The sequence below is a fragment of the Solea solea genome, chromosome 15 (genome assembly GCF_958295425.1).
Source record: "Solea solea chromosome 15, fSolSol10.1, whole genome shotgun sequence".
In the NCBI taxonomy this organism is placed as follows: domain Eukaryota; kingdom Metazoa; phylum Chordata; class Actinopteri; order Pleuronectiformes; family Soleidae; genus Solea; species Solea solea.
The window spans coordinates 22,944,236-22,967,693 of NC_081148.1; the positions used below are offsets into that span (position 1 = coordinate 22,944,236).

The 23,458-nt window shown below is 40.4% G+C and overlaps 1 protein-coding gene across 4 annotated transcripts in view; it reads left to right on the top strand.

Moving 5' to 3' along the window:
* slka (STE20-like kinase a) overlaps positions 1–23,458 on the top strand; it is a 28,028-nt gene continuing 4,570 nt past the window's right edge. The window contains exons 1-17 of one of the 4 annotated variants that reach the window (XM_058651952.1): positions 1–619; positions 5,039–5,203; positions 6,894–6,942; positions 8,299–8,448; positions 9,243–9,315; positions 10,044–10,238; positions 10,458–10,539; positions 11,455–11,589; positions 11,691–12,941; positions 13,039–13,169; positions 13,758–13,881; positions 14,997–15,176; positions 16,743–16,835; positions 19,066–19,137; positions 21,119–21,248; positions 22,348–22,472; positions 22,566–22,760. In XM_058651952.1, the coding sequence (XP_058507935.1) occupies positions 470–619; positions 5,039–5,203; positions 6,894–6,942; positions 8,299–8,448; positions 9,243–9,315; positions 10,044–10,238; positions 10,458–10,539; positions 11,455–11,589; positions 11,691–12,941; positions 13,039–13,169; positions 13,758–13,881; positions 14,997–15,176; positions 16,743–16,835; positions 19,066–19,137; positions 21,119–21,248; positions 22,348–22,472; positions 22,566–22,760 (3,300 nt within the window). In that variant the 5' untranslated portion in view covers positions 1–469. The remainder of the gene's footprint in view (positions 620–5,038; positions 5,204–6,893; positions 6,943–8,298; positions 8,449–9,242; positions 9,316–10,043; positions 10,239–10,457; positions 10,540–11,454; positions 11,590–11,690; positions 12,942–13,038; positions 13,170–13,757; positions 13,882–14,996; positions 15,177–16,742; positions 16,836–19,065; positions 19,138–21,118; positions 21,249–22,347; positions 22,473–22,565; positions 22,761–23,458) is intronic. The other 3 variants (XM_058651953.1, XM_058651954.1, XM_058651955.1) reach the window with 3 other exon arrangements.

The window sequence follows — 23,458 nt, forward strand, 5'->3', positions numbered from 1 at the left end:
CGCTACTCCGCTAACTTCTGTGCGGTCAGCCAACCGAAGCATGAGGTCTTTTTTGGGTTGTGTGTATGTATTTCACCATCGTTTAACGGTAAACTGGTGAAAATGTGGCGTCGTATGTGAAGCGATGGTCGGTATTTACGACTCCGTTTCATAACCGTAAGCCGCGGAACTCTCCTCTCTTCTGCCTCACCTCCTCCGACAGTGAAACACCGCTAGCTACGATGTGACTGCGAAGACCCGCCGCCGTCAAAAGGGAAGTTATAATTGGCTTTATCGTAGCCGACTACAACACGCGTGTCTGCTCTCGTGTAACGCATGAACGGACATTTAATTTTTCTTTTTTTCTGCCCCCGATTCACGATTGAGCTCCGCGGTCGGAAAGAACCGCTGTGTTTTGTCGCGGCGGCGGAAATAACCGAAGAAAGACGCATCCTCAGCACTCGGTAGTTCCTCATAAAGCGACAAAAACATGTCTTTCTTCAATTTCCGCAAGATATTCAAGTTGGGGCCCGACAAGAAGAAGAAGCAGTATGAACATGTGCACAGAGACGTCAACCCGGAGGAAATATGGGACATTATCGGGGAGCTGGGAGATGGGGCGTTTGGGAAAGTGTATAAGGTAACGCACCACATCCGCCTCGGGGTTTCACTCATGTCCACTCTGTTTTATGTTGATGTGTGGATGATGCAGGTTAAAATGATTGCTTCTCGTCCAAGCCACCAAATACTGTACATGTCCTTCTCTAATCCTGGTCAGGACAGTCCCCTCACACGCATACCAGGGATGGAACATATCAAAACATCACCATACGACAATACCGCGGTAATAGTCCACGGTACAATTTGTATTGCGATACTGTCATAGTAATACACACTCACTGACCACTTCATTAGTAGGTACATTTGACATTTAATGAACCCAATGAAGGCCTTCGCTCGACCTGGGATCTGAACTGGCACCCTTCGTGCTGTGAGGCAACATTGCTAGCCATTGCAGAGCTTGTTCCCAACAAAACACATCTGTGACAACTAGGTGTTTTTGTTCTTGAAATGTCATAAAATTGACAATAACATGAACATCTCTAACTCAGTTCAATACTTTGCTCCTACCTGTCTGCCAATATCTTCCTGTAGAGCAAATATAAACTTTTAATGATGGGCCATGGTGGCTGGGTTGTAGAGCGAGTTGTCTTTTAACTTGAAGGTCAAGGGTTCGAAAGATATATAGAGCTGCAACTGACTATTGTTTTCATTATGTTGTGGACTCATGTATGCTCATCTTTTTATTATTTGAGTTGCTGTAGCAAACTGTTTCCTATCATTATCTATCAATCTGATCATTCGCCTCTGTTTTGGCTCAAGGAGGCATTTTCACCACAAGACCATGTCACTCAGATCATTCTGTGTAAACAGAGATGATTTGAGAAAACCTCAGTCTATCAGCAGTTTATGAAATACTTGGAGCAGCCTACCTGACACCCAACAATCATGTCACATTAAACAGATAAGATAACATAAGCAGTAATAATTCCATGGTACAATATGACGGCCTGCTTCATAGTCTCCATGTGTGGAGAGAGTTGCTACACATTTTTGCTGTGTAAATGGCTGCGGTTCTGTTCCAAACATGTGTGCTCAATCTCACAATTTTTACTGCACTGGCAGCAATTTCCCTCTAGCAGTTTGCCCCCATTTGTATTTCTTTGTGTTCTGTTGAGTCATGGGCTGTACAGGTGGATCTGTGGTTACTGGCAGATCTCCTTACATAACTTCTCTTCAAAGAAGACCATGCAAGCATCCACCATCTTCTTCACTTTTGGCTTCTTTGACCACAACAAGAGTGTGTGTGTGCCACAGATTGGACTTGGATGTGTAATGATTCATGGAACTTCCACGTTCCATCCATACTTCCATTTTCTACCGCTTTATCCTCCACATGAGGAGAGCTGGAGAGTATCCCAGCTGAGAAAGGGTGAAATGTAGCGTCAACATACAGAGCTGAACAACCATTAACTCTGACAATCACACCTACAGTCAATGTAGAGTGACCAAATCCCCAATCTGCATGTTTTTGGAATGAGGGAGGAAGTCGGAACCCACACAACAAGGTTATGTTCTTGAAATATCATAATATTGACAATACATTAACATCTCTAACTCAGTCCAGTACTTTGCTGCTACCTGTCTGCATAGATCTGCCTGTAGAGCAAATATAAACAAACCTGACCCTGATAATGCTGTGTCTGTAACAGCCAGAACTCCCCTCTCAACTCTTTTTTCCCCTTAGGACGTTTGAGTAGTTCTTTTTTAATATGACTTTGCCATGTCATTGAGCGGCACCTGGCTTCAGTCAGTCTGGTGAAGGTGTGGTCCACAGCCACACAAAATAAACATGGACTCGCTGCTGTCAGACTGGATTTTAAAAAGGCTGCTCTGGCGTCGGAAAGGTCCAGAAACTTGAGAGTGGATGTCCTCAAAAATATGTCACCCAATTCCCAGAATTGCCCACTTGTGGGGAAAATGACAGAAGCAAGTGAATGCCATACACAATGTTAGGTGCACTCAGGTGCGGATTTTAGCCATTAACCTTTTGTAGTTTGTGAATGTGCAAGGCCCTACATCTCTGCTAACTGTTGTTACTCTGCAGGTTATACTGTGGGCTGAGGTTACGGTTATAACAGCCTGGTAAATGTGCTTTCTTAAAATAACCTTTAAACAGCTTTCATGAAAAAATAGGGTGTACATTATAGCATGTATTTCATAATGATTACCAAATGAGAAACATTGATTTTCTACTCGTGTAGTTGAGATAAGTTGCAGGAATCATCTTAATGAATTCAAGCTTCCTTTGTTTGTTGTTGAACAGAATTTTTGTTTTCCCTTCCTTGATCAGTTATTGTCAAATACTGCAGCAAGGAAATCTCTCTTAGCGATTTTTTAGCTGATTAGTGACTGAAAGCACATAGCACTGTGGATTAAATATGCACCTCTTAACGTACCGAGTCCTTGTTCCTTCACAGAGAGGGATGGGGAGGAGTTCTCTCTTCATCAGGTCACTGTGCCGTCGGCGCATGTCATCAGTTATTTCACAGGCTTCTGATTGTTGCCTCATTTGGGTGGGGTGAGCAACGTGTGAATCAGCTTGAAGAGCATGAAAAAGCAGAGTGCACATGCACAACCACCGTGTCATCGTCAGCACATGACACAAACTCTTTAGATTTAACAGGTTATATTCCTCGCAGAGCATAAAATATTTGAAAAAAAAACATGATTTATTTAGGCGTTTAAAGCTGCTGTCGGTTATTTTGTCTTTTGAACAACTTTTTGCTTGCTTCTAGTTCACTGCTGTCACAAGCGTCTCTATGTTTTATGGACCAAACAATTACGCGATTTATCGAGAAAATAATTTAGTCAGATTAATAGATTACGAAAACAATCAATAGCTGCAGCGCTACCTGAAACCTGGCTTAGTTTCAAGAAATGTCTTCATATACTCAAACCCCTCCAAGACTTGTGTCCCATATAAAAACTCAGAACACAAAAGAAGACTATGACGGCAAAGATAATGACAGCTATGACATCGTAGTTTCCCTGTTTTGAGACTTTTTTTTAGTTTAGTTTTGTTTTTGTTTGTTTGTTTTTCCAAAATGAAATTTAAGACTCCAAAGCGCTGGTTCCATGTCCATAAAAACCTCTGACTTTGTTCTGTGTGTGTGTGTATAGGCCTTTAGTGATGGCCTGTGTAAACCAGACATCAGCCAGTACAAAGGGAAATAGGTTTGCAGTGTGTCAGGTCAGAAGTGTGTAAATATAGGATCTGACACACTCTGCACCAGTTGCTCCAAACCCGCCCTCACATTTCTTTTTCTTTTTTTTCCTTAACTCCCTGAGATTGTGTCTGTATCCATAAACATTAGGCCCAAAGCTGGTCTCAAAATAGCTTCTCGGCTTCTTGTGTGAGGTGCTGTGTGGTATTTTTATTAGGTATTAGTATTAATCCAAGCACAGCCTGATCCGGAGTAGGGATGTTGAAATGTGCTATGAATATATACTTATGCTCATAAATGGTATTAAATCACAGAATGAGTTGGTATAATGTGACTAAACATGTTGTCTCGCAGTGTCAGTGTGAGAGGAAATAAAGAAAATGAGGCAGAGGAGGAAGTTGACAAGTTTCACAAATGGATATTAAGTGTGAAAATGCTAGAAGATGACAGGGTGTGCTGTAATTATTTTGACTTCGTCAGTGTTGGTGTTGTTGTTTTTTTCTGCAGTAGGTTTCCCTCTCAATACAAAACACCATGTTTATATTAGTAAACTTTATTTATGTATTTATTAGGACTCTGGCTGTTGCAATAATAGCAAAAATGTAATTCTGCAGCGGTACAGTTGCTGTGTCCCTTTAAGAGCACCAGTGTGTGACGAGCTGACATGCTGTGGCAACGTGTTGTGTCACTTCCTATAACCCACTTTAATTTATCGTGGTGAAAATGTACCAGGGCTGCATCTAAAATAATTATTTTCATAATTGATTATTCTGTTATTTTCTTGATTGATCGATTTAGTTTCGGTCCATAATATGTTCTCAAATGTGTTAGTTGTAATGATTTCTTTGTTATACGGAGCAAAGAAACCAGAAAATATTTACTTTATTAAGAAGCTGAAAAATCAGAAACCTAATTTTAATTATTTAAAATATCACTTAAATCGATTAGCAAAATAGATCGCCATTCATTTAATAATCGATTATTAATAATTTATAGAATACATAGCAGGAGACTGCTCTACATAAAGTCCTCCTCTGTTCTCCACTGCTCTGGCTTCAAAATAGCTTTTGTTTTAAATTAAATTGTTGATGTTGACGGATGTTTTCCACAGTAGCTGCGCAACTGTGCCAGCAGTTTCATAAATACACTGACCAACAAACTCACACCACACAGTCCCTCTCTCTGCTCTGTTTCTTTTAAACATTTGTTATTGTAAGAATCCACAGTCCTCTGTAATTTCTTATTTTGGTTGTGGTCGATGTTGTTTACAGGCTCAGAACAAGCAGAACGGGACTCTCGCCGCTGCCAAGGTGATTGACACGAAGACAGAGGATGAGCTGGAGGACTACATGGTGGAGATTGAGATTCTGGCCTCCTGCGACCACCATCACATCGTCAAACTGCTGGACGCCTTTTATTTTGAAGGCAAACTTTGGGTAAGAATGCAAGCGAGCGCCTGACTGACAGAGCACTTTGTTTTTCTTCTGTGTTGCTGTTGATTTTAATCCAAGGAAACACAGAGGCAGTGACCTAAGTCAAGACTTTCCCTGTGAAGGTTTTAAAGCCAGTCATGTGACAAGGTCAGAGGTCAGTGTGTGGCCACGGCGACAGGATTGCCTGAAAGAAAAGGAGCTTTCTGATAACGAGCGAGGCCTACCACTGTCATAATCAGTGATTATTTAGTCTTTACTGAGGCAAAGCGGGTAAATGTATGAGCAGAGAGTTTAGCTCATACATTTACTCGCTGTAAATGTATGAGCTGGTCAGTTCGTCTCACTCTGTGTGCCACATGAGGCCGTAGTGCAATTAGGATCGGGCAGGTGGTTTCATGTGACTGTCCCTTGTGGTCTGTCCACATGTATGAGAAGATAATGGAGTGGCTTTGGTGGCTGGAGAAAGTGCCTGTTAATAATTCAGAGGTGCACGCACGGTTGTCCGTCCTTCCCACGTATCTGAAGCAGCCCGATGAATCAGTAACTGCCTCTGCTTTGCAGGATTTGGACTTTCAAATGATTGTATAATACTGTGTATTTATGTTTTCTACTGAAAGACAGATAGCCGCCATGGTTTCAGACACTGTACAACTTAAAAAAGAGAGAATTTATTTCATGCATGTGATGTTTAATATTAGATTATGCACACTTACTTTTAGCTCCTGACCGTGTTATGGGAATGCAGATTACATGCGAGATTCCCATGGCTAAAAACCATTTGTTACAGTTTGTAGAACAGGAATAACCACTTGGTGACTTGGATTTCTTCTTTCGTTCTTTGTTTGTGTCTCTGAATAGAGGGAGGTGCTCGATTGTCGCTCTGATTGATTTATTTATTTGTTTATTCATTTTGCCTGTCATATGATACCCTGAGTAAGTAAGATGCTGGCAAAGTCAATAAAACAGTAATTGCTGAGAATAATTGCAACATAACATCAGCTATTAAGACTAATGTCTGGAACCTTTCTCACCTTTTATTCAAATTATTTGTTTTAGGTACAGCATGATTAGAAGAAACGATTGTTTGTGGCAGAAAATAAACACTTGAAGAATGAAATTGTATGATCTGCAAATCGAGTATTGCTTACCAGAATAATTTTTCATTAGAATTTATACTGAAAACATAGAGCTTCAACAATGAATCTATTGATTACTAAATTAATCGTCAACTATTTTGTTAATCAAACAAGCTTGCTGGGTTTTTTCCAGCTTCTTTAATACGAATATTTTCTGCTTTTTTTGCTCCATATAACAAAGAAATCATTAAAAGAAAACATTTAAGCATCTTTTCGAACTGTAGGAATTTTTTTTTTTTTTTTTACAAAGAATCAATTAATTGAGAAAATAATCAACAGATTAATTAATTATGAAAATAATCATTAGTTGAAGCCCTAAAATATAAACGTAAACGAAGCATTCACACTGTAAATAGCAGGAATTAATAATAAACTGTAAATAGAAAATGTGTCCTGAAATGGGAAACTTAAGGTCTGATTGATCGGTTTCTCGGAATCACTCCACAACGTAATCAATAACGTAGCACGGCGATGCTGATGTCTTCTGTGGATAACTAAATAATGGCTTTGTTGCATCAATCTAAAAAAATTTCCCCACTTTGTTTCTAAATTTCTAGATACTGATAGAGTTCTGCGCGGGTGGTGCGGTGGATGCCATCATGCTGGGTAAGTCTCTCATTCACTGAAGGAAACAGAGTTCTGGAGCCATTTCTTTGCTCCGTCCCCGAGTGCCAACTCGTTTTATTCCAACAAAAAAAACCTCAGTGGGATTTTTTTTCCAGTTCTCTACCAATGGAGAGGCCATTTCAACTGTGTAATTACTGTAGCTCAGATTTCAAGGAGTGGTTTGTCCACTTTGTTTTTAATACCGGCGCTTTCTCTTATACTGAAGGTAAAATAATCGCCCTCACAACTTGGTCTTGCTTGTGAATTACTACGATAAGAAGGATACCAAATAATTCACTGCACTGTTGGGTGTACAGTAAATTCTACTCTGTGGTCTGATTCACCCAAAAGCAATTTCTTCTGCCAGGATTTGTCCAGTCATACATGCCGGCTGGTTTAAGGGTGGAGTATTGTCCTCCAGTTGCTATTGGACACCACCAGACCATCATTTTTAATGTAACCATGTCCAACTGGCCAGTCTCTGCTTTCTAAGTTTATGTTCAGACATTTGAAGACAGTTTACCCGTGTTTTCAAGCATGGATACTAGGGCTGTCACTTTTTCCAAAAATCCAGTTCAGATGAATATTATGTGACGTGTTATTAGAGGTTTAACAGCATTGTTCATTATTACACTTACCATTAGTCATGTGAGGTTAATTACTTGTGGCACTGCCCATCTGAGATGCCTCTTCTGTTGCTGCACTTGGGTGGAGCTAAACTGCTAAACTAACACATGAGTCTGCACCTTTTTCCAATGCTTTCTCATCTACGGTGGAAAACCTGAAATATTTCCATTTGCTTTTCGGATACTTTTTTTTTTTTTGTCATGATTGACAAAAAATCATAACTTACTTTTGCTGATGGATTCAAAGAGGATTCACTGCGCCCACAGTTGGTTCATGCAGTAGTTACTGCAAAAGGTGTGATAGGCTTCTAGGATGTATATTTTTAAATTGTAATGGGTTTTTAAGTTGTCGCCAACTTTGACGTCTGACGATTGAAATCTGATCAATTGCAGGTCAGATTTGTAGTTTTTTTTTTCTCTAAAACACAAGTGTCTGACATCTGAAGGCTAATGTCGTCACAGACTGCACAGATGATGCACACAAATACCTTTTTGCACACTTCAACAACAAATGGATATAGATAAATAGATAAAAAGACATGTAAGATAAGATATAACCTTCATCAATAAGTTCATAAACACAATATAAAGCGGTGAATTTGTGAGGCTGACGGTGCCACACGAAAAACACCATATGACTGTTCTCCTTCAGATACGATCCACCTCCGTCTGGTAATCTGAATGTAGCCACAGAAACTGCAGAACAACATGTGCGCTTGTTTCTCCACAGAACTGGAGAGGCCCCTAACGGAGCCCCAGATCCGTGTGGTGTGTAAGCAGACCTTGGACGCCTTGTGTTACCTCCACGAGAACAAGGTCATCCACAGAGACTTGAAAGCTGGTAATATTCTCCTCTCCTTGGATGGAGAGGTGAAACTAGGTATGTACCTCTCATTTTACACCATTGTGAAAATGTTCCCCTAATGTGAAGGATTTTTCTGGAAGAGATTATCACTTGTGTTACAGTCGAGTGCGTGTAGATGATTCAGTGGCAGGCTTTCTCTCAGATATATGTCCTTGGTGGCCAGTCTAAACCTTCCCACACGGCCAACGCTAATAGATTTTTAAGAAAAAAAAGATAATTAGTGAAAGTCAGTTGTGGATCTCATTCCCAGTCTGTGCAGTGCCAACAACCAATGATGCACAGCACCGTCATTTCATTGTTAAAAACTGGAATGAGTCATTCACCTGGTGTCACAAAGTAATGTCTTCTCTGTAGGCCTGTTTGTTTATACATCCTTTACTGTACTGTATGTACCGGAGTATGTGATGCACTGAACTGGTTACATAACATTGAAGAACTATGTGTTTATGTCACTGCTATAGCGTCCGGAGCTCCTGGATCCCTGATGACTCATGTCCTATAGAGGCAGAGAGTCGTGTCAGAGTCAGGCAAACGATACTTATCAGCCGGTCTCCAGAGACTTAATGATCTCTCTCGTCCTTTAATGTGTACGTACTGACAGTGATGTGAGGAAAAAGAGGTAGAGCAGGCAGAAATAGTTGCACGGATAATAGAAGTACTGGCACCCATGATGGACTTCTGTCCATTAATGGGGTCAATTCAGGAATGAATTATATTATTATAATAACTGGCTTGCTCTTGTTGAAATGAGTCATTTAACTTTGATTCTCGTGAAAAAAAAACAATCAAAACTCTTTTTCTATTTTCAGCTGACTTTGGGGTGTCTGCTAAAAATACCAAGACGTTACAGAGAAGAGATTCTTTCATCGGCACTCCGTACTGGTGAGTCATGCAGCCTGGATACACGAGGGCACTTACTTACCCGTGTCCAGCCGATAATCGTGTCGCTCCCACAGTTTTCTGTGATGTGTCGTGACATTGCCTCGCTGAGCAGTTTCAAGGCGTTTTTTTAGACGTGGGAAGTCCTCAGACTTTAAGGTCCGGTTCGGAGGAGTTGGTGACATGTGATGATGTGACTGATGAGTGAAAAACACTGCAGCACCTTTCTCTACCTCCTATGCGTTGGGTTTATTGTTCATTATTTGCATAATTAGCTTCTGCTTCAAAATGTTAAAGCCTCCTTTTGTGCTGCCATGGAAACAGTGTGGCACAAAATGGTGGCCTCAAACATATTTATGGTTTGTATGTTCAGATTCTGCCAATAAACCCTCCTGAATATAAATTAAACCAGACTTTTAAGGCTGAGTAGGCTGTCCTACATGTTCCTCACCAAAATGACAGCTAAAGTGGGTGGAGCTTGATGTATCTTATCACATATCAAACTGGAGAAAGCATCAAGAAAATGAAGGCTGCACAGTTTCCCTCAGTGCCAATACATTCCTGTCCTGAATCTGAATGTCTTCCTTAAGCTATAACCTACATCTTGAGAAAATGTCATATATAAATCTGTCCTTTACTTAAAACACACACACACACACACAGACACAGCCTAAGACATTACATGGTTGGCAGAAAAAGCACACATTTCTTCCTGCCTTTCCCTCTTGCAGGATGGCTCCGGAGGTAGTAATGTGCGAAACGTCCAAGGACCGTCCGTACGACTACAAGGCCGATATCTGGTCCCTCGGGGTGACGCTGATAGAGCTGGCAGAGGTTGAGCCACCCAACCACGAGATGAATCCCATGAGAGTGCTGCTGAAAATAGCCAAGTCCGAGCCGCCCACGCTCATGCATCCCTCTCGCTGGTAAGGTGCTGATAGATAGAGAGGTGGCACTGGAATGTTTCTGGTTTGCAGAGAAGGATGATGTGGATGTGTGCAATGTGTTCGAGAGTGTGTGGTAAATTGTTATAACTCAGCCACATACAGAAAAAGAATGCAAGCCTGAGATAGAGCTCTATTACATGGCCAAGAAACTGATTTCTTCTTCTTCTTGTTGTTGTTGTTTTTTTTTGTTCCTGAAAGGTCACCAGAGTTTAAAGACTTCCTGCGGAAAGCACTTGATAAGAATGTGGACAATAGATGGAGCACGGTACAGCTTCTACAGGTAAGCCGCTTTAATCCACTCACAGTCTGCTGTTATCTGTCAGTGTGACCACATGCACAGTCTGTAATATAACCCTAAAGAATGCATGCATGTACATACACACACATGAAGGAAAAAGGCTGTTATTATGTGCTGGGAAGAGCCCTGGCCTGAGGCATCACAGGTTTATGGTTTGTCTCTCTATTCATTTGTACGGTCCTACACATATGTCCACCATTTCCAGTCTTGTGAACGCAGTATATCAGAGAAGGCCTGGAGGAACAAATGTCTACTTGGACTCGGTGATGAACTGATTATTTGACCCCAGATCCAAGGAAACGCTTCAGGGGAATTTCTCTATCAGTTGTATACAGTGATTATCTTTCCTTGGAATATGATCTAAGACAATTTTGTATCACATCCTAAACTTTACATCATTTCACTAGCACAATACATCTACTAGGACTCGAATTTGAATCTCACGGCTCCTCTGAAAGTGATATTTTTATTATCTTGTGTGCAGAAGATAATAATTGTGTGGGAACACATTGAACATGTCTAATTCCTGCCTATGACAATCCCATGTCTAAGAGCCAGAGCAGCAAGAATGACTCTATTGTTGACATTCTGAGGTGAAAATAAAACTTTAACTGCCAAGTTGTTAACATTTTATGGTAGATGTGAAAAGACACGTGAAATCAAAGTAAAGTATCTGTAAGTGTGTGTGTGTGCACAAGGAAATAATCTGTACACAAAAAAGAACTCTTTCTTGGCCTCTCGGGACTCTTGTGTTCTTCCAAATCTGTTGTTTTAATGTGGTTAAAAGAGAAATGTGCCCATAAGTCGGTAATTCTAGTTTTCTGTTTTGACATCTGTGCCATCTGAGCTTTCTAATTCAGTTTGATGTCTTGTGTCTCTGTCCATCTCTATCTGCAGCATCCCTTTGTCACCAGTGTAACTGATTGTAAACCTCTCAGAGAGCTCATAGCTGAGGCCAAAGCTGAAGTCACAGAGGAGATTGAGGAAAGCAAAGAGGAAGAGGAGGAAGAAGAAACGCCTGATACGCCTGTGGTAAGTACATTAATAAACAAAAAAATGATGTATGAGCTCCAACAGCCAGTGTCCATCTTTATGAAAGACAGTGCTAAGACCTTTTCTGTCACTAATCTCAGGCTGTTCCTGGACACAAGCGAGCGCCATCAGATGTCAGTGTTGCCAGCTCAGAGGATGACAAAGCCCCACAAACTCCCTCTACACTGGAATCTGTTACAGAAAAGACAGAGGCAGAACCTGCCGTGGACCAAACCAGCGATAAGCTCTCAGATGAAGGACTTGGAACAAGTGAGGTAGACAAAACCGAGGAGGAGAAACTCAATGAAGTGTCTGACGCCAGTAATGAAGACCTGGCTTCTGGCGTAGTCGAGCCCACAAAGGATCAAGTCTCACAAGATCTTCCTGAGGATAAACCAGAAGATAGTCAAGGTGAAGAGGTTCCTACTGAGCCTGAAGCAGCACGACCTGAAGAACCCACAGATATCAAAGATGTTGACACAGAAGATCAAGAAAAGGAAAAGGAGAAGGAGACGCCTGCAGAGGAAACAGAGGATAAACCTCCTCAAGTCACGGCAGAAGAAGAAGAGGTACTGAAGCCTGAAGATGTAAAAGAAGAAGAAGAAGCAGGCACAGAAGAATCTGGGAAATTACAAGAGCAACCAGAAGATGCACTAGAGAAACCAGAACCTGTATCGGAAGATGTGGCTCAAGTAGAGGAAGAAAGCAAAGAAACAAGTGAGGAGACTCCTAAGCACAAAGAAACAGAGGACAAAATAGAAGATGCAGTTAATGATGCTGATGTAAATGGACACGCAGAGAATATAGAATCTAATGTGAAGGGCACAAGCATAAATGGAGAGACTGACACAAAGTCAGGCGTGGAGGACTCCTCCACTGGCATTTTGCTGGAAGAGACCAAAGAAACCGAGCCAGAGAAAAAGCCTGAAGAGGAGGTACCTGAGGAGACAGAGCAGCCTGAACAAGAGAGTGAGAGTGAGAGGGAACAGAAGGTGGAACTGGAGAAGGAGGCACCGGCTGAATCCATAATTGGGGTCAGTGATGAAATCAAAGACATCTCTGAAGGTTCTCAAGAAGTGGCACCATCTGAAGACATCCCTGTGAAGAAGGAAGAGGAAAAAGCTGCCCGCGCTGATGAGAGCATTTCCCAAGATGCTGTGTCTGTTCCTGGGAGTGAAACAGACTCAGAAACCAAGGTGGAACCAGGAAGTCCAGCTGTGAGCAAACCAGATGTGGAGAAGGACTCGGACTCTGGAAGCAGCTCAGCCGCCGATAACAACAGCCTTGACCTGAACCTGTCCATCTCCAGCTTCCTGTCCAAGACCAAAGAAGGGGGCTCCATTTCTATGCAGGTAACCTAATATCAGCCTCCTTTTACATCCTCATTTCTTATTATATCAACGTGACTTTAATCATTGTGCATTCACAACATCCCTTTTCCAACTGTAGGAGTCAAGACGTCAGAAGAAGACGCTGAAGAAGACGCGTAAGTTCATGGTGGACGGTGTGGAGGTCAGCGTGACGACATCAAAGATAGTGACGGATAATGACACCAAGAGCGAGGAGATGAGGTTCCTCAGGTACGTCTGTACCCAAACTCACTGTGAGAATAGGATATTTCACAATCATGTGCAATATACATATCACAAACGACAGGAGCTTATCGTAAACACTGCTTGAACTGCACTGAATGTAGATTGGTCCTCGTGCTAGTTTGTATTTGACAAAAAATGGTTTTATTTTGTATGCATTTTATCATTTTTATTCCATAAGCAAGGCTGATCACACTTGAGACGAGAATTGTTAGACAGTTGCAAAGAGACATTGCATTTTTATTCATTTATTTCAACAGTCCAGGTAGTAAGGGATGTTTGTTTTAGTAGCTGGAAAAAAAGGTGGCAATGAGAGTCTTTCTTAGCAGTGAACTCAAATTAGAAATGAAAGTAACACTTTGCAATAAATATATTCAACAGCGTTATCTGACATTGTGGAGCCCTAACACTAATGAAGAAAACCTAAATAAAATCCTATATCTAGAAATGAAAATCAAAAGTTTTGAGTGGGCAAAAAACAAACCAAAACAAATGCTCACAATGGCACACACTGTTGAATTTGAGATGAGGAAATGTGGTTATACCTTGACTGCTCTGATGTTGTGGTTTCCTCAGGCGGCAGGAGTTAAGAGAGTTGCGCCTCCTGCAGAAAGAGGAGCACAGGGCCCAGCAGCTGCTGAGCAACAAGCTGCAGCAGCAGAGAGAGCAGATCTACAGACGCTTTGAACAGGAAACTACTGTGAGTCACTTTGTTCATACCACAGCAGTGTTTTTTTTTTTCTAAAGAAATGAGCTTGTTTCATGTCAAAGTTGAAAATATGATGCTCGGTTTTATAAGTAGGTTAAAATGACTATATAGTTGTCTTTTACAGTCAGTTTCCCCCTTCACTTTCTGCTTCAACAAACATTCTGATGTTTTTTATCTGTATGAGCCCTTTTTTTCCTACAACAGCTGAATGAATGGCACAAAATCCAGAATTTCAACTCACCCTCTCTGTTCACATTGAGCAATAAACAGTTAAAAGTGCTGCCCGTAATTGGTTTCTATTTCCTCAATATATATACATAGTGTACAAACATATGTTTATGTATGTACAGTATATTAAATTTGTTTTATTAGGACATGATTTTCTGTTACAAAAGATCTAGACAATTATAATTGTCCATTTTTTTATTAAACATAACAGTGGATCTGCAGGTCTCAGGAAGTAGAATTTAAAAACTTTTTTTAAGACAATCTTGAACGTAATTTAAGATGTGTTTCATGCCCGCACTATCAAAAAAACGTATGAAGCATAATGGAGGAAAATTGGAGTCCCAGAATTACATGCAAAGTAAATTTTATTTATCTATTAACATAACTACACAGAATTCTGTGAGTAACCTTACATGAATTTATGCTGGTTTTGAAATATTTTCCCAAAATGAAACTAGAGTAACTGACAACGCTGTATTTCAGACTTTTTAAGGCCAGATCAGTATGAATTGGCTTGTGTGCCTGTCGCTCCTAATCTGGCCCGCCTGTGGGAGCACGGCCCGGGTTCTACCTGCTTCGGGATTGACTGTAAAATTCGATAAAACACCAGACACGAAGCAGCAACAGGTAGACAGTGAGTTGCAGCAGAGAAACTACAGTCAGAATTCATAGTCCGTTCAACCTCTGGAGACCAAAACCTACGAAGAGAAGAAAGTTTATTGATGCGGCTTTGCATACAAAAAAAGAGATGGACAGCAAATGAGGCAAAACTCAGGCCAACGTCAGCGTTGTGCCCTTTATCTTGTAAAGCACTTTGGTCAAACCCTGGCTGTTTTTAAAAGAGGTGAAAGAAATAAAGTTGTCTCTTGTTTGTTCAGGCTAAGAAGCGACAATATGACCAAGAGGTGGAAAATCTGGAGAAGAAGCAGAAGCAGACCATTGAGCGACTGGAGCAGGATCACACCAGCCGACTCCGAGACGAAGCCAAGCGCATCAAAGCGGACCAGGACAAGGAACTGTCCAAATTCCAAAACATGCTGAAGAACCGCAAGAAAGAGGTACGGTCACTCACGGCTGCGTCTGCTGGGAGGTTGGTGGACCTTGAGGTCATAGAGCTTCTGCATGTCATAGATTTGAGCTGTTTTTTTAATATGGCAGTTTGCTTCTGTGACTCAACAGTGTCATAATTATTCTGTGGGAGTGGGTCGCTTTGCTCGTCTGCCTGTTACTGTATGTGAGCAAAACATTGCATCAGACAGACTTGTGCTATCTTTCTTCTCGCTCCATTTTGGTGTATCTATTATTCATCTGCCCCGCAGGCTTCTGGTTGCTTTTGCTGCTACTGTGCGTATATATATATTTAGAGAGCAACTTGATAAAAACTTTAACCTCAAAATGGAGTTAAAACTTTTTAAAATGATGGAATGAGCTTTTCATTACATTACATGCTTTTATCTGTATTTGTCTGTTCTGCATCTTCCTCTGCTTCGGAGGCCCCTAAAAGCTTTGGTGGAAGTTTGTGCGTTTCGCTTTCTGCGGCTCTTTTATGGCAGGCGCGCCGTTTGCCACCCTTTGTGCTTCATGATGATAACTCGGTGCTGGTTGTGAAGCTCGTCGTTTGCTCTCTGGGCTTCTCAGTTTTTCAGTGCACTGCAAAAATGTGACGTTTCATGTCGGCTTAAAGTGGTCGCTTCAGCTCTGCCTTGCTCTTGTTAAGCTGCGAGAACACAAGCTGTCGCCTTCTGATGAAAAGTACTTCAAATGTTGCAAAAATGTTCTGTTAATCTGTTAATGTGTCATGTGTTCACTAACCATGTTTCTCGTATGAGTGTGTGAGGTTTCTTTGGTCGTGTACAGGCTGATTGGTGAAGTTTTGTTGGGCTCATTTTGGGGAAAATGATAATCAGAGTAACTGATATGGAAACTTTAACTTTAACAGAGCTGCAAAAAACGAATCAATATTACATCACCAGGTGCTTTGATTGGATTGGGTTTCTGGCATCTATTTGTCTTAAAACTAATCAATGACTAAATCAACAAATATTTTTGATTTATGATTTGCTGTCAACTTTATTAATCCCTTTGGGAGGTTCCCTCAGGGAAATTATGATAGGGTTTCAACAGTGCCACCTTGAGGTTAAGGGAAAATGTGATTTTTCTCTAAATCTTTTCTTTTAATAATGAAGATTTTTCAAATTGAGATTCAGTCAGACATTCAGAGATTGTTGTGACCGGGTGATTCCAACTCAGTTACTCTGCTTTTTCAAATTTATAAGAGTCAGAAAATGAATCTGATGGCTGTGGGATCTAATCCAATGCAGCTGTTTTTTTACGACTAACATCTTCTACCACGTAGCAACATGTATTGCTACGATTTTCTTTTACTTTTCTCTTGATATGACTCTCTAAAAACAAACTACTAATCAAAGGGACTGGCTGACTCGTTCAAAGAAACATGACCGTGCAGAACGTGGGATCTCGGGGTGCTGGCTTTAAATCGGTTGGTGGCTGGGTGCAGTACCTGCGTCCTCTCATAGAGGGCAGTGCATGTCTTCTTGGGCCTTGTTAGACTTTTCCGATCATAGTACATAGAGCATCTACCAGTTTCTGCGTACACACTTTAGGTCAAACAGGAAGTCGGACAGTCACCCAAACACATGAGAAAAGACCTCTTGAAACGCTTAAAGGAGGATCTATCGCTCCTCAAGACTGCAGAGGTAAAAAGATCATCTTCTGTGTCTCACTCTGTGAAAATGTAAAGGCCTCTGTACATTAGACGTGGTTTGTTTATTTTCTTTTGTTTTTTGTTGCACGTTTGTCATTTGTGATCGTAATAGTTTTCACATAATGGACAGGATTTCACTGAGTGATATAGCTGCTTTCCGTTAACTTCAAAAAAATGTCATAAAATGCTGAAATATATTGATCAGTGTTTGTCAAACCTGGAAATGATGATGTTTTAATGATTTCTTAGTTATAAGGAGCAAAAAAAAAAACAGACAATATTCACCTTTTAAGAAGCTGAAAAATCACAGAAACTGGTTTTAACTCTTTAGAAAACACTTTATCAAAATAGTTGACGGTTAATTTAGTAATTGAGTAATTTCAGCCTAAATACGACATTTGAGAAATTCTATGGACCAAACAATTAATCGAGAAAATAATCGAATAAACGAATTAATCAATTATGAAAATAATCATTAGTTGCAGCCCTATCAGAGTTTACTTTCCTCTCTTGTATCCAGGTATTTCTTTTTTTTAGCGAGTAAAATTAGTCTTTTAATTATTTATTTTTTGCTTGTTCATATTGTGCTTAGCATGAATATTGCGTCAAAATTTCCTGCCGTTTATTTGCAGCGTTGTTGATGTGCAGAGGCCTTTAAAGGTAACTTTTCTTCTTTCTTTCATCTTTCTCCCCCCCCTTCACATACAGTATCTTGCTTCCCTCATGTGACACATTCATTTGTACACACACAGCAAATAGAAGCCGTGTGTCTGCAGTCGTGCCTTATTTTCCAGAGCTGTTGCTCTGTGTGTTTCAGTCCATACAACTCACAGAGCTGTAGACATTTGTTAGCCATTCCTGGAGGTTTAACAGGAGCATTTTGACTTTCCCTGTATGTGGTGTTATTTCAGTCCATTTCACTACATGCGCTACATTTAAGCGGATGCAGATAATGTTCCGCAGTCGGTGTCTACAGGAGTTACCAAGCGTAAATTATGGTAGAATAGAACTTAGAGGAGGCAGAGAGATGCAGCAGTGCTCCACAGTTGTCCCCTCACATCGCTGAATTGTGTACACTGCTTTCATTTTTTTGTGGTAATGTTGAGTCAGGGCAGTGTAAGGACAGTGTAAAAGTTTTCAATCGATATTGGACGTTTTAATCCCCACATTTACCTTTCAAAGGTCAAGTTGCACCTTGGGACAACTGCGCTGTCTTATATTTTAGCAGAGGTCGTGAGTGACGCTCATATGATGCATATATTCAGTTGAAGGACATTTCAACCTCTCAATTTACACTCTGTCTGGACATTATTGTTATCATAAGAAGAAGAAGAGCCCCATGTATATAAATCATGAGACTGAAGACATTTGTCAACTATTCAAGGAGGTCGAACAATAGCTTTTTGACTTTGCCTTTAATTTATGTGGCGTGATTAAGGCATTAAGGGCGAGGATCGTAAATCACGGAGCTGAAGAGTGTCTGATTCACGGTGTGTTGTCAGAGTTGATGAAGCACCAGGTCTGTTTGGTATTTAACTCACTCCACGACGTCACGTTGTTTTGCTTCTGTATTCACTCCGTGTTAGGAACACCTTAACAGTTAAATGCAGCACGATATAAAAAATGTAATTAACACACTCACAGAGGTGTTAATTATGAATGTTTGTGTTTGTGTTAATAATACATTAAATAAATAGGGTCATAGTGTTGTACTGGGCTGCATTACCGTGCAAGTATTTCTCACCTCTGTACATAGTGTCCAAGTCCACAATGTGAAGCCAATGTGGAAGTGCTGGAAGTTTGTATTCTGTTAAATGACCACTGGAGGGGGTTTATTTACATCTGTGAAAATAATCTCACTTTGTATCTTTTATGAATCTCACGTATGTCATGTGGACAAAAGTCTTTGTTTTCTTTCACATTAACCTTCTGTGAACCATCATCATCAGCATGGAAAATAACAACAACAAAAAAATGCTCGTTTGCTGCTGGAATTATGACAAAAGTATGAACAACTAATGAAATGACTTCCCTTCACCTAACATCCACGTAGGAATGAGCTGCACGCTTTAATCTCACCGATATTCCCAAAATGGAAAAGGCTAGCTTTTGCATAACTGAGGTTAAGATTTGTGTATGAGTGTGCATGTGAGTATTTCCAGCCCTGCCTTGTGCTGTCTGTGCCTGATCTGGGTGAGTGCGTTGTGTGTTCTCCTCCACAGGCAGTGGCCCAGGTTATGATTCAGTCTTTTCAGTTGTCCTCATGTGCACTCTTCAACGCTCAGATGCAGGATGTAAGTCCCCCACCTCCACCACCACCACCAGCACCACCACCTTCACTCCCTCTACCCTGTTTCTCCTTCTCTGGCCCATATGTAGATGTGTACAAAGTTGAGTGACAGGGTAGTGTTAGTGTGTGGTGGTTCAGTGATTTACCCCATGTAAGCATGGGCATGGGTGTGTTGTTGGTTTTATCTCTGTGTGTTGTGTGTCGTGGTTCTCCCCTTCTTCTTCTCCTGCTCAGTATTTACAGTTTTCTCCTCCACCAGTCCACAAATGTCCCACGTCTAGTCTGTGTGTTTTTATATGGTTTTTATTAATATTTCCATCAAAATCAAGTAAACATGTTCAGTAAGGGTGTTCTTGTTGTCGACACTGTAGACTGTATTGAGTAGACGTAATCTCACAGTTTCCTCCTGATGCCACCTAGGAGAAAGAGAATATATCTAAAGGCCACTAGGGGGCGACTCTGCTGGATGTTAAAGTACTCCGATTGAATGGATTATTATGGAAATTATGCTTTCCCCTTGATTTATAACGAGTTAATTGTCCCGATCTCTAGTTTTGGGTCTTCTCCAATAGGATGTGTTGTCAATGTTGTACACTATATTCCTGATTTAGAGGGGAATGATAATAAAGTAGCGCACATCAGTGGACATGCAGTGTGTTTGATAGTGGTACAGTCTAACAGGAACCTGGTTGCACTCTGAGCTTCTGTTTGCAATTTGTCAAATTAAGATTCTGGAAGTTTCACAGCAGTTCAGATTCTTATGGGTGATGTGATCATGACCAGTTGCCACTTGGTTTTGGTATTGCATTTGTCCAGCTTGTTTTGGATTCAGTATCATAATAATAATAAGAATAATAATGATAATACTAGGGACAATATTGGATTTTTTCTGATGCATGATATGCCAATATACCGATAACTGATTTCGACACGTGCACCCACCTGCAGAGGTAATTTAATCTCTTCTGTAGTGAAATTAACATAATATTTTTCATACTCATGTCGCAGCAGATGTTGATGATAGATAAATGATATTGGTAGAGGGCACAAGCATTTAAGTGGAGGAGGTAGCAGCTTATTCAGCTGCATGTTTTAGTCATTTAGTCATATCGCTGGATCTTGATGCGTTTGCTGATATCAGATCCTTTTACCGATAATATTGTCCATCCTTTATATTAGAGCGTAACAATTCATCATTTTCAAAATAAATCCCTAAGGCTCCGTGTAAGGATACATGTTTTGTAGCATTTTTCTCACCCATGGTTTATTTTATACTTTAATTTTTGGTGGTGTCAGCCATGGTTATTCCTACATTTTAAGTTGTCATCCTTGCATTAGAATGTACTAAATCTGTTAAAACGTGAATTTTGAACTGAAGCTTGACTTAAAGAAATTGAGTCTATGATTTGGTCCAAAAAATCTCAATTACATACTTTCTTTAAATTGATGTTATTTAGGTTTTCTTCTGAAAAAGCCAATGATGATGATGATTTATGTCGAATTATAAAGACTTTGCCACTCGCTAGTTGTTTAAAAAAAGAACATAAAAACATCACATTGTTTTTAAATGATGTTTATGTAAGGAGTCGTGTTGGAAGTCGGTCTCTGGATGATGTAAATGTCGATGTGCTGTAGATGTTGTCTTACATAAAACTGTGGATCTAATTCTCAACACAACTGTTAACTTCTTTCTTTCTCTCTCTCTTTCTTCACCTCCATTGTGGATCTTTGCCATCCATGATCTCTGAGTGTCCTCTCCACTGATTCCAGTCGATGATGTGGCATCTCAGTGCTCTCTCTGTGTTGTGTTGAATTTGAAGTGGATGCCTTTTTTACGACGTTATATGATGTTATATTATCAGGCACATCAGGTGTCGCTTTATTCTGCGTCCCGTCTCTGCTCTTCACTGTCCCTCTGTGATTCACCGCCCTTCCTTTTGTGGCCGTTTCTCACTGCGTCTCCTTCTCCTTCTCTGGCTCCTCAGGAGCAGGAGTTCCTGCAGAAGCAGCAACAAGACCTGGATGGAGCTTTGAAGAAAATCATCCAGCAGCATAAACTGGAAATAGCCACTATAGAGAGAGACTGCCTCAACCACAAGCAGCAGCTGATGAGAGGTAGGAGCTGGAGAATCGCCGACACAAATACAAAGGCTTTAGCCATATAACAAAATACTTGCCTTATAAAATCTACACCTGCAGCCGTTTTTGGCTACTTTTGGAAACTAAACCTTCACCAAACTCCATTGAGAAAATCTGCGTTTTTTTCCCTCGTGTCACAGAGTTGTTAATCCACTGCTGCCTCCATCAGCACGTTCAGATATGTTATCTGATTACTCAAGTGTTTGAAATCCTTTTTTCAGATGTGGACACAAACCTGCCAAACAAGGCAACAGCAGAGCAGCAGCTCCAGTGTCTCTGTGAGATAAAAATGTACGATTTTCTCTATGGACTCTGGTGCACGAGAGCGAACGATGTCCAGACGTTAGTTCCCAGTCTGTCTGAGAGCAAGACATTATAGATTTAAGATGGTGATGATTTTATTATAGGTGACCATTTTGTTAAGTGGCTGAAAATCTGTTTTTGTCCTTCTGCCCCTGCTGGCAGCCATTTTGTCAGCTGTCCCTTTTAAACTAAATGTTGTTACTCCAAAGGGAATAAAAGAGCGAAGAGAGTTACTGTTGAGTATCTTTTCAGATGTGAGCTCTAGTTACCCATTGCAAGGCTTATCATAGTCTTAAGGACACACCCTTATATGTATTTTAGTACGATTTAATAATCAAATTGTTGGAAGTTGCTCGAGAAATGTACCACTCACACCAGATTAAAAACACCGGTGGAAGACATTATTTATTTAAACTCCTGTGATGCGTTCACATTATCTACTGTATGTTTAGACCAGGCTGTCAAAGAAGCCTCAACAACTACCTCAACAACTCTACTTTAACATCTTTGGATTTAAATTCCATTTGTCTATTTTATAGTATGAACGGACCAACATAACATTTCAGAAATATAGTCTATAAAAATGCATGCCAGAAACTCCTACACCAAGTTTTGAGTAAATCAAACATGCATCGTCAACATGCAGAAAAATGAGAACCGATGGTCCCTTCGTGTTGTCCGTCTGTTGTCATCACTCTGATCGTCACCGTCTTACTCACATGTTTGTGTCTCATAAACTCACATATACGTGATTTTCTCTGCCCGTCTGCAGCTCGAGAGGCAGCCATGTGGGAGTTAGAGGAGCGCCACCTGCAGGAGAAGCACCAGCAGCTGAAGCAGCAGCTTAAAGACCAGTACTTCCTGCAGAGACACCAGCTGCTGAAGAGGCACGAGAAAGTAAGAAAAACACACAGAGAAAAGTCTTTGCGTAGAAAAGTGCGCTGTTTTGTTGTTTCACCGCTGAACTCAAGCGTTTGGTGTCGTCTGCAGGAGATGGAGCAGATGCATCGCTACAACCAGCGGCTGATCGAGGAGATGAAGAACAAACAGACTCAAGAGAGGGTTCGTCTGCCCAAGATCCAGCGCAGTGATGCTAAGACCCGCATGGCCATGTTCAAGAAGAGCCTCCGCATCTCGGTCACTGCTGTTGTCACACCAGAGCAGGAGAGAGATCGGATTAAACAGGTACAATTCAAACTGATTTCTGGATTATTATACTTTTTTGAGTTTAAGTAAGTGCACTTTACTGCTTCTATTACATCTATTAAAAATTGAGCAACTGCTAAACCAAGAAATCACTGATTAAAAAAAACAAAACTCTGCCACCAAAACATTTTTTTGTAACAATACATAATTTTACGACAGTTTTAAGTAACTTTAATCATTTTTGTAAAAAAAAAAAGTATAATATTACAACATTTTGTGCAATTAATGGTGAACAATTTTGTGAATCTTTTGGGAAACAAAAATGTTGTTTGTAATATTATATTGTAATATATTATAACATTTTGTTCATGTAATTATTTCACTAGTACATACAGTATATTGATGTTTAATTTAATTCAGTTTCTTCCTAACGTATTGTGACGAAGTATTTCTATTGTTCATATATATTTTTCTCTTTTTTTATACTCTAGTTTTATATAATTATATAAATCTCGCATAAAGTCGCAGCATCTTTAATTTAAACCCATTTACCACAGAGATTAATAAAGTATTTCTGATTCTGACACGAGAATTATACGTCTCCTTGTCTCTTGTGAAACCACCAGGCACAAAAAGGTTATCTGGTGCCTTTATAACACTGTAAATATATAAAGAATAAATAAATTAAAATTACACACATGTCTCTCTGAGAAATACGACCACATTTGCATCATAAT